At 34.5% G+C, this 12,437-nt stretch overlaps 1 protein-coding gene across 4 annotated transcripts in view; it reads right to left on the bottom strand.

Moving 5' to 3' along the window:
* STXBP5 (syntaxin binding protein 5) overlaps positions 1-12,437 on the bottom strand; it is a 167,805-nt gene that overhangs the window by 93,439 nt on the left and 61,929 nt on the right. For all 4 annotated transcript variants that reach the window (XM_077896408.1, XM_077896409.1, XM_077896411.1 and 1 more), the window contains exon 8: positions 11,348-11,471. In XM_077896408.1, the coding sequence (XP_077752534.1) occupies positions 11,348-11,471 (124 nt within the window). The remainder of the gene's footprint in view (positions 1-11,347; positions 11,472-12,437) is intronic.

The raw sequence follows: 12,437 nt of genomic DNA, 5'->3' as shown, positions 1-12,437 counted from the left end.
TCCTGGAGACCCGGGATCGAATCCCATGTCGGGCTCCCGGTGCATGGAGCCTGCTTCTCCCTCTGCCTGTGTCTCTGCCTCTCTGTCTCTCTCTGTGTGACTATCATGAATAAATAAATAAAATCTTTAAAAAAAAAAAAAAAGATACTAAGTAACTATTTAATAAGTAAATAAATTAATGATTTATCTTTAGGACTAATTCTTAGGAAAAGGGATATCTGGGTCAAATTGTATTCCAAACAGGTTGTACCAATTCATACTTCCATCAGCTGTGTTAAGACCATAGTTTGACACATTCTTCCTAAATATGCTACTTTTGTTGTTGTTGTTGTTGTTAAGTGGGAAAGGTATTTAATTTTAATGATGCTGTACTGTTTTAATCTCTAATTGACCATTCTTCAACTTTGTGATCATCTATATATCTTCTTTTAAAAATGGCTTATGCCCTTCACCTATCTTGTATATTATCTCATTTACATTTAAAAATAAATTTTATATTCAAAGGTCATTAATACAGTATCTATCACATGTTGCAAACATCTTTCCTAGAGTCACTTATGATTGAATTCTTAGAAATTTTTTAAAACTGCACAGAAGGGACGCCTGGGTGGCTCAGCGGTTGAGCGCCTGCCTTTGGCTCAGGGCATGATCCTGGGGTCCGGAATTGAGTCCCACACTGGGCTCCTTACGGGGAGCCTGCTTCTCTCTCTGACTGCATCTCTGCCTCTCTCTCTCTCTCATGAATAAATAAAATTTTGGGGGAAAAAAACTGCATAGAAATATAAATTTAAATAATCAAGTCTTCATCAATCTTAAATTTCAAGTTAAGAAGATTTAAAATCCTAAATGTCAATTCTTCTAAGATTAACTCACAAATTTAATGTAATTAGAATTCTAACAGCTTTTCTTGGATTTGCAGAAAACAACCTTAGTGCTCACATGGTGGACTCACTAACTATGAATAGCTAAGGAATTTAGGAAAGGAATAGACTTCCAGAATGACAAAGTAAGGACCTCAGTCAACTTGCTCTCTCACAAAAATTGATATACTAGTAAAACAACTAAAGTTAACCACTTGAGAACTCTGAAAATAAACTGAAGTCACAAAACAAGTGGAACATTATCTACCCAAAGGAAATGACTGAAGCTTGGTAAGATGGGGGGACCAGGATATTTTGATGAGGGTTATGCCCATCCTCCTCATTCCCCAGTTAGGTGTCTAGGCAGATGTGAAAATACATTAGTATTAGTCAACAGAAATCTGAGATTTTTTTCTTTTTGCAGTTCCGTTAACACCAGCTTCCCGTGGGGCACCTCGGTGGCTCAGTGGTTGAGTGTCTGCCTTTGGCTCAGGTTGTGATCCTGGGCCTGGGATGGAGTTCCACATCAGGCTTCCCACAGGTAGCCTGTGTCTCCCTCTGCCTATGTCTCCTCCTCTGTGTGTCTCTCATGAATAAATAAATAAAATCTTACAAACAAAAAAACAAACAAACAGCTTCCCTAGGCCACAATCAATATTTTGTCCCAACTTGCAGCTTCTGGAAACCTCTATTCCCAAGGTGTTGTGGCAATTTCATTGGACATGGACATCAGCTCAGAGATAAAAGGCCTTACACTTCCAGGGTATCATAGAAAAAAATAGCAACCTGATGGCAGTATCATAGCTGGGAGGGCTGTGGTTTCAGGTGAATATAAGAGTCTGGGCAAGAATTAAAAAAAAAAATACCTGAAAAACTGAACATACTCCAGGACTATATGGTTGCACACACGTGCAAGGTTGTGTGCATGCCCAGAAAATACCTAAGAAGAAAGTTCCTCTCTGGTCAACTATGAAACCTTTAGCAATGAAGAAGTTAAAAAAAGAAAAGTAAAATACCGAAAGTAAAAGGGGCAGCTGGCAGGAACACTGTACAAGAGGTACTCCCACATGGCTGAAAGAAATGTGCAAAGGATACAGTCTCTTTGGAAGGCAGTCTCAGAACATTAATTATAAACAAAAATACTTAAAACTCTAATTCTTAGGAAGAGCAATTCTACTACTATGCATTTATTTTATAGAAACTAAAGGACCAATGCCTATCAAATAATGTATAAGATGGCAATGACAGCATAACTAGTAGGGATCAAGAACTGAAGATAAAGTACATGCCTTTACTTTGAAATGGCTGAACACTTTGTGAAAAACTGGGAAACAAACAATTGGCTACTATACTACCATTAAAATGAAGGAATCAGAGGTATACTTGATGACATGAAGGGAATCCCCTCAAGTAGAGTGGATTAAGAAAACATACAAAAAAGATTAATTCCATTTCATGCAAAACAATGGCAAAACCTCTGTTTATATGTGTGTATTAATATATACATTAATTATAATTAATGTATATATATGTATACATATATATGTATATATTAATACATGTTTATATATATGTTTACACATATATGTTTAAATATATATATATTTGAAGAATACCTGTAAGATTTTTGAGACAGTGCACTTGGTCACTGGGCTGCTAATGTGGGGGAAGGCTGAGGGAGAAGGGACTGGTGAGATATGGTTCTATTTATGAATAATATGTATGTATATGTATGAAAAAGCTATCAGCCCTTTTTTGTCATTCCCCTTCTTGGTTTCATGCTTATTGGTAAATTCTTCTGCATGACAAAATTATTTAAATTTTTTGTGTAATTTCTTAAAATTGCTTTATAGTTTCACTTTTTACATTTAATTATTTTCTGAAGTATATTCTGGCACCGGGAAGGTATTTTTCCTCTAATAATTTCAGAGCTATTTTTATAGTTCTACTGAACTACAATTGCTAGACAATAAAGTGCACATATTTAAAATGTGAGAGTTTGAAGAGTTGTGACAGAGGTATGCACCTGCCACCAATACTTATTGAACGCATGACTGCTTTCCCCGTTGATACAAAATGTCATCCTTATTACATTAAATTTTTATAAACTCACACCTGTCAACTGATATTACAGTATCTAATACTGCTTCAAGATCCCAGGGGAGGGCAGCCCGGGGGGGCTCGGTGGTTTAGCACCGCCTTCAGCCCAGGGTATGATCCTGGAGACCCGGGATCGAGTCCCACGTTCAGCTCCTTGCATGGAGCCTTCTTCTCTCTCTGCCTGTGTCTCTGCCTCTCTATCTGTATCTTTCATGAATAAATAAATAATAAAAAAAAGAAAGATCCCAGGGGATCATCTCTTCCCCTCTGTATGAAATGACAGTACAATGAAACTCGAACCTCTAGAATCCTAATTTACAAAAATCAAAGTGTATAATGATAGAATGAGACCAGCAGATCAAGGGACTGGAAAGGACTGCTGGCAGAGAACACTGGTTTGTTGACAGGGGAGAAGAAATTGAGGAAAAAAACAAAGTAGGAAAAAAATCTGAAACGTAGTCCCTCATAACCCTACAAAGAACACAGAATTTCAACCACTATTTCAATCTATTCAGAAATATGTGAGCTTTCAGAAGAATTTAGATATTTGCTCTGAAAGCCGGCATCAGGCCTTTATTCTCCATCTATTATCCAATGCTCTAATGGAAGGGTCAGACTGATAGAACTTGAGATTACAGACATACATTTTATATATTTATTTTCAAAAGTTATTTTTTGTGTATTTGCCTCATGATATAAACAACTATTCAGTTATAACCCAATTTCACTTCTTCCAATATTCACCACCAATCTTTCAGTGGCTAGAACAATTTTTAAAGAAGGGCATTGGGTGGTATATCTACTAAATCTTTACAAGTTTGAGCTTGTGTATCGTGCATAAAACCTGACTAAGTACAAAACTCTTAGCTTTTATCTTGCTTAGTCCTCTATGTTCCCTCTCCTATGTCTAGCATTTAAACTTATAATAAAGTTTAAAGCCAGTCTGATTTTTATTTCTTTGTAAGTAAACTTTCTTCCTGCCCCCTACAAGGATGCCAAGAGAGTTTTATTAACTCTGTAAATCAGAAACGCTGCAGTTTTTATAGTGATCTTTTTCATGAATCTTGCTTAGAAACTAATGAGTCCTTGTGATAAGCATAATCTGATTTATTTCAATTCAGATTTTTAAAATTATGTCACTGATTATTGCTTACATTCCAGAAAGGCAAATTTATTTATCTGTAATCCTATACTAACCATTTTCTAAGTCAAATCAAGTAATAAGGCACTAGCTAAGATTTTATAAAGCATATGTAAATTAAAGGATGTTCAGAGGATCACCTGATTTCACCACTAGATGTCATTTTACTTCTTACTTGCTATGTTACCTGGGCAGCAAAATCCTGTCCTTATTCAATTTGTGCTTGTTCAAATACCTGTGAACTACATTGGTAAGTTGTTGAAAAGAGATGGTTACTTATAAAACAACTTAATAAATCATACAAACCTGCAAGTCACACCTGATTTTTTATCTTTACTATGCCCTGCTTCCCATTCCTATAAACCATCCAGCCACAAAATAATTAGCCTCAGTCCTGTTATGATTGTTTACATTTATTGTTTACAAAACATATTGTTCACAATAATTTACTGTGAACAATTCATTTATTGTTTACAAAAGTTTCTTAATTAGTCTCCCTCTTCTGCCTCAGCTCACTTGATGCACTACCATCAAAGCAGTATTTCCAAAATAAAAATTGTTTTTCTCATTGTAAAATCATTTAGGTCTTCATCACAAAGTCCACACACTTTAGCATACTATGATATATATTCTTGCCCCCATATACAGTTCTGCCTTCGTTTCCTGCATCTTGCCCAAAGGTATTTTAAATTCTAGCCATACTAAACTATTAGCAGTTTTCCAAGAATACTCTACTTTTGATTATGTCATTGTACCTTCTGACTAAAATAACCTCGCTCTGCTCTTTCCCAGCTTATCACACCCCACTCATCCTTTAAGACCAAGCTCATATAACCTGATTTTGTGAAATCTTCCTACGTCCTTCACCCCAAAACATACCCACCAATTCTGTTTCCATATAACTTATGCCTTTATCAGCACTTATAGTATGTATTTTAGTAATCTGTTAATAGATCATTTTCATCCACTGGACCTTTAAGTTCTTCAAGGGGAATATACTTCCAGTATTTAATCTTGTGTACATAGGGGTTGTTCAATAAGTGTCTACTGAATGAGTGAAGATGCACTAAAAATGACTGAGGATCACTGACGAAAACAAGTATTTCCTTTGTTTTTAACTTTGATATTTAGAATGTAGAACACTTTTCTAACTGATAAGGCTGTTACACAGCAATTATGTTTTCAGTCGAGAGCTGCCTATCCAGTATGGTAGCCAGCACTCACACATGGCTATAGAGCACTATAAATGTAGCTGGTCCAAGATGAAGCATAAGTATAAAGTACACAGACTTCAAAGAGTACAAAAAAAGAAAGTGAAATATCTCAAGTCTGTAAGTTGATTAGATGTTTAAATGATATTTTGCATATTTTGAGTTAAATATTTATTACTAAAACTAACTTTACCTTTTTAAACTGCTATTCATATAATTAAATTTACAATTACACATGTAGTTTGCCTTATTTTTCTACTGAATAATGATGTTGAAAATAAAATGATTCAAACTGGAGAATGACATTGTTAAAATACTAATCTGAAATGAGGAGGGTGTTCTTTATGTAATAATTGTGACGACAGAGTTGATTTATAGCTGGACTAGAGATACCTGGATACCTGGTTTTAAACTCTTGGCCAAAGGCAATGGGATTTATGATATGTTCAAGGTCTCAAACTCCCAAATCTCCCCCTGGTGATTCCCTGTGTAACAGTTTTATTGATGCTGGGTAGCTGGCCTAATTGGTGTGACAAGACTGGCTTGATTACTGAAAGGGGAAACTGAGATCCTCAGAAGCTAGATCTTGGTAGCTGAAGCTGGAGATTCAGCACAATCCTTGTATACATATAAGTGTCTGTGGGAGCTTGCATATAGGATATGTCTCTCAAAATGCTTACCTACATTATGTTTCTCCTGCTGGAGGACATCCTTTGCCTTTAAATAAAAGCTTTATTTGAGTCTGTTCTGTAGAGTCTGGTAAACCCTTTCAAATTCAAAAACTGAGGAAAACTTTGTAACAAACTATATAAAAAACTGCAGTATGGTTTTATTATGTATTGGATTTTTTATGCTTCAGGTGAATCTTAAAAATGGATTAATAGTATTTTTATGTCACATTTTTAAATTATTATGTTGACTTTTACTTCTGTAAAATTTCTTTTTCAGTGAGACACTTAATGGAATTAAAGCTCTTCAATCTTGTTTATTCCTTAATAAGCAGATTAATCATATGATGAATAAGCTCCAACTAAGTTTTAAACTGTCCTTTCCTTTAATGGGCACCTATTGATTTTGATGATCTGTCACCTCCATTTCCTTTGAGAATCATCTGATGTTGGTGAAGACGACAATTAGAAAAATCTCACACTGACACACACATACCCAGGGTTACAGGGAAGATCCTGTGGTGCCCTGAGCCAGTATATCACTGAACCATGATGACTGCTTCAGGGTAAATATATGAGCCATGCCAGGACTATCAAGTTCTTCCCTCCTAAATTATGAAAATTTGTCAGAGAAGAGAAACAGGTCAAGAGAGAGAAGCAGAATTCACCCATAGGCTTACCACACAGAAATACAACATTTATAGCCCACCAAGATGAAACGACTTTGCAGTCAATAGATGGAACAAATCCTACTTAATTTCCAATATGTGCAAACATTCACAAAACTTTAGATCTTAAAAATCACCTTGTTCAATTCTACCATTTTATTGATGGTGAAACTAGAATCCCAGAGAATAGTAATTGTCTCCACAAAGTATTTCTACACATAGCAAAGCTATTTACATTCCAGGTTGTTACAGTGCCAGGGAAATGTTCTCTGATATTCATAAAAACTAGATTAAAGAGAGCTATCAGTGTTGTAGTTAGTAAAAAAAAAAAAAATCACCTGTAAAGTATTTCAGACACACAAATGAAACCTTTCTGAAAAAATACAGCTATCAACCATCTTTATATGCATTATAAAATCCAATATTATATCAAACAATTATCTTAAATGAATTCAAATTATTTTCTTATGCTGGCTACTTTATCATCACTATCTAGATAAATGCTCTGCCCCTCAGAATGAGAGTTTGCTATCAAACAACTTTAGCAATGCAAGATGTCATCCAAGGGTAAACTCAACATAGCTAAAAAATCTGGAGAACTCTCTTATGATTCAATTATAGTTCAAGGCCATCATTCCTCAAAAGTGTATTTCATAGAGCACTGGGGAACCACAAGATGTTCTCCAAATAAAAGACACTAAAGCAGTAAGTTTGTGAAAAGCGACACAAAATAAATTCATAGTACACATTAAAAGTTAAGAAGTCTTACAATGAAGAAAATGTTCACCTTTAATTCAGCATTTCCAAATCTTTTGCCTTAACATGGTCTTTCACTGAAAAACTCATTAAAATAAGAAAAATTGGTATGTGAAATATTATTTGGGGAACACTAACAATCTTTCAGTCCTATCCTACCAAATAAATAATACACCCAGATTCATGTTTATTATGATCACCTATGTATAGCACATCACAATTTTGGGGTACTTTCACTTATATTTTGCTTATTTGATCCAAGATGTAGAACAATGCCTGTTACATGTTAGATCCAATATTTGTTGAATAAAAATAATTCCCACAACAACCGCACGAGAAGACTAAGTTTAATTATCTCTATTTATAGATGTGAATGCTGAGGTTCAGAAATGTTAAGTGACTTCCCCAAAGGTCACAGACTCGGATTATGGAATCAGGGCTTTACCACAAGTCTTTTGGCTTTAAAACCGTATGTTAGGCTGATATAACATGTTTTCTGAACAGATTATTCAAGGACATCTTAAACTATTCTTAACACTAAACATCCTGTAATAAAGTACCGAGGAGTCTTAAAGTACAATCAGTTCCTGGCTATCAAGGTAACGTTTACAAATTTTTTTTTTTTCAGAAGATACTCAAACAACCATTAAATGGGTTTAAATAACAAAAAATCCAAAATGGAAACAATTTTTAGTATATCTAAAGTAATTTACCATAACTGCTAGAAAATAAAAGTGAGAGAGAACAGAAGATAGTAATGAAAAAATAACCCCAAATTTCAATCCATTAAAGCAGACATTTAGTATACCAAAATTATATACCACAAGTATGGAAAATACATCATCTTGTCATGGCATGAAAAACACATTTTTGTACTTCAATGTGTAAAAATGCACTTAGTTTTGTCACTGAAATCAGCTATCAACATACATTTAATTCTGGTAGGTTACATACCACTAAAAATAAGCAGTAAACATTACTAGTCTCAAAAATAATTCATATTTTATAACTAAAGAGTACATCTGATAATCTATAATTTTAGACCACCAAAATATGCAATAAATGCCATCCTACTTAACACCTGCCACAGAAAAAACTTACTTACTTTTTGTTTCGATTCCAATTTTGAAAAAAAGCATATTAAATCAAATATTCTTTGTCTTCTTTGTTTAAAAATCATTTTAGCTAGTGACCGTCTTTGCTAATACACTATAAACTCCGCAGAAACATATTTACTCCACTTCTGAAAGTCTGCTCTCTAAGATCTAACTTTTTGATACAAAAAGGGGTCAAGATTAAATAGAAAAGTTACCATTTATCAATTACCACAGTAAAATTAATCTGGCTAAAAACAACAACAGGTGCTAAAGTCAGAGGATAAAAGTTTGAGGAGGAACAGTGTGTTGACAATCTCAGAGTACTTCCTTCAAATAAAAATACTTATCTGATTACAAATACAAATCAAAAAGTAATTAATTTCAAACAAAAAAGAACATCGTAATAGATCTAACAGAACTTTAATGAAGGGATCAAAGTATAAGATATCATCAATTTGGACAAATCATAGAGAAGAAGTTCCACTTGAGAGGCAGCAAAAAGAATGTATTAATCATTCTAAGATATTACAAACCTGAATCTAAGCATAAAAAAAATCAGACAAAAGCCAACATAGACATATTCTATAAAATAATTGACCTAGATATTCAAAATTTGACAGTTATGAAAATCAAGAAAAAGCTCTACAACTGTTTAAGTTCGAAAGAGACTTACAAAACATGACAACTAAATGTAATCTGTATATACACCTTTTTGATAAAAGGCAAAACTGGGTGATATAGGAAAATGTTCCTGTTTGTAAGAAATAGATACCGGAATATTTTGGGGTGACTGGGCAGTATGTCAACAGCTTATTCTCAAATGATTCAAAAGAAAAAAAAGGATACTCATTAAAAAAAAGATAAAATTTAGATAAAACTCTAAAACCAATGTTATTTATTCTTACTGCCTTTGATACTAGGTTCATTTTCTTCTGGATTTGAAGTGAAAGTTTGTTTTTTGCTTTTTTTTTTTTTAAGATTTTATTTATTTATTCATGAGAGACAGAGAGATACGCAGAGACATAGACAGAGGGAGAAGCAGGCTCCATGCAGAGAGCCTGATGTGGGACTCGATCCTGGGACTCCAGGATCACGCTGGGCTGAAGTCAGACACTCAACTGCTAAGCCACCCAGGCACCCTGGAAAGTTTTTAAAACTAATCATCTACTTTTTTGGTTTTCAGGATTCCTAAATTCTAGAGGTCTTAGGAAATCCTAAAATTTATGGGAATTCTCAGGAATATCAACAAAATTAGGGAACAAGGCACTAACAGAATAAAGAATGAAAATATATTAAGAAAAACTGGAACCTTAATCGTAAGGGCTATCCTCTGGATGCATGCATAGACCCATAGCAAATTTAAAATAAGGGCTTTTCTAGATCACTGCTCCCATAAAGCAGTGGTAAAGTATACCACAATGTGTAGCTTTATGAATTACTATTTTTCCTAGAAAACAAATAACTCTAAAAACCCACTATGCCACAGATACTAAAGTTAAAAACCCACTATGCCACAGATACTAAAGTTTAAAACCCACTATGCCACAGATACTAAAGTTAAAGATTTATCTTTCCTTAGTTTCTATGTTGTAATAATTCAGAATGGATCAATATTTTCTTTAAAGTAGGCACTGATAATTTTAAAGCAAACAATGAAATATTAGCAATACCACAAGGATATTCTTCAATAGACTAAAATGTAAAGAACAGTTCCATTAATCTCCCTAAATTCACTGGTTAAGAATCTCTTAGAGTGAGAATGCAGATTAATAAGAAATGCAAATTCCTAAGATTCATCCAAAACTCAAGGAAGGTCTTCATAATCAGTTCATAAACACTTTAATAAAATCTTATGGGTTTTATAGATAGATTTTGTGCAGAAAACACAGCAAACTTGAAACTGCTATCCCTAGAAAGGTTGGCTTGCAATGTTAGCTCTTGGTTGGCATCTGGTAACTGGCTTTTGAGATAGTTTCCACCATTTCCAGACTGATAAGGGTGGCACACTATGCCTAAGCTGTTTGTATGAACAAAACAATTTATGAACAATCCCTGCTTTCCTTCTGGGAATCTGAAATTTTGGTATGTGCTAAAGAAGACAGTACCCATGGACTGATTCCAATTAAAAACTCTGGGCTCCTGGGTTCAAATGAGCTTCCAAGGTAGACAACATCTCACACATCTGTAATAACTCATTGCTAGAGGAAGTAAGCATGTCCTGTGTCACTCTACTGGGAGAGGACTATTGGTAGCTTGAGGCTGGGTTAGTTTACACTTTTATTGCATGTATGTTTTCCCTTTGCTTATTTTTGCTCTTTACCATTTTGGTGAGTTCTGTGAGTCTTACTGGAAAATCATTAAACTTAGAGTGATCCTTAGAGACCTTTGAGATAATACTTTAATGCATAAAATTACCTTCTGTAGAGTTGTTTTTTTTTTCCTTCTGTAGAGTTTAAAGTGTTTCCGCACACTGTTATATGTGTGTGTGCATGTGCGCGCGCGTGCGTGTGTATTAGCAACTTGCAATTGATAACTTTAGGATGAAAAAGGCTTACAGCAAGTTCTGTATTATTCACAAAATTATTTACTTTCTGGACTACTAGACAAACAATATTCAGAATATAATATTCCATTTTCTCAAGGTTCAAATTTGAAATTTCAATTGTAAATATAGTTGAGATTTTATTACCTGGTTGTTACATTTTATTTCTATACATGTAAATATTTATAATTTCCTCAAAATGAAAGAAAATTCATTCTTATCCTCAAAAATAAATCCAAATGCAAACTCAAGAGTTTATTGTGCATGACAACTTATGTAGTGTTCAAAAGGAATATGTTCTTACCATGCGGAGTGATTGTCTGCATAGGCTTAGCTGGGGACCTCACATTCCATATAGTCAAGGTGCCATCTGAATGACTGCAAATAAATTGTTTTCCCTCATGATGCCAAGCAACCGAGTGAATAGCCTATAAAAGAGTGAAGAATTCCATCTTTAGACACAAAATCTAAATACCAAGTTATACACAATCAGTATTATTTCTGCTCTTTTTTTTTTTTTAATTTTTTTAAAAAAAATTTTTTTTAATTTTATTTATTTATGATAGTCACATAGAGAGAGAGAGAGAGAGGCAGAGACATAGGCAGAGGGAGAAGCAGGCTCCATGCACCGGGAGCCTGACGTGGGATTCGATCCGGGGTCTCCAGGATCGCACCCTGGGCCAAAGGCAGGCGCCAAACCGCTGCGCCACCCAGGGATCCCTATTTCTGCTCTTTAAATTATTTCTTTTCAACTCAAGTTGATACACTTCTAGTTCCTAATGGTCAACTGACTTTAAAAGTTGCCCTACTGGAAGGCAGAACAGCTAAGTACAGTATAAAACCATGTAACTGAATTCCACTTTCGTACAAGTCAACATTTCCTATCATCTTGTTCAATGTCCATTTATTTGGGTTCCTCATACGCTTATATTATTTAAAACAATATGGATATTTTAAAATATAAATGAAGGTGGATAAAGCCAAGTAGCTGAGTCTCTAAATGCCAATATTTAATACAATGTTTCAAGTTCAAAGTATCTCTAACAAATTTCTAAGTAAAATCCTTTTTTAAGGTTTATTCATTTAATTTAGAAAGAGAGAGAAACACAGAAAGAGAGAGAAAGAGACTGCCCACATGCACAAGGGAAGGGCAGTGGGAGAGAGAATCTCCAGCAGACTTTGTGTTAAGCATGGAACCCAACTCAGAGCTCGACCTAATGACCCTGAGATCATGACCTGAGCAGAAATCAAAAGTCGGATGCTTAACTGAGCCATTCAGGCAGCGCCTAAATAAAATCTTGTAACAGTAATAAGTTTATTCCAAGATACACATACGATATTCCACAAACTCAAACTTAAAATAATCCCTTTATTAGCCTTAACAGATGAAATTA

The sequence above is a fragment of the Canis aureus genome, chromosome 1, assembly GCF_053574225.1.
Source record: "Canis aureus isolate CA01 chromosome 1, VMU_Caureus_v.1.0, whole genome shotgun sequence".
In the NCBI taxonomy this organism is placed as follows: Eukaryota; Metazoa; Chordata; class Mammalia; order Carnivora; family Canidae; genus Canis; species Canis aureus.
The sequence above is the reverse complement of the archived record's forward strand: the minus strand, read 5'-3'. Positions and strand labels throughout refer to the sequence as shown.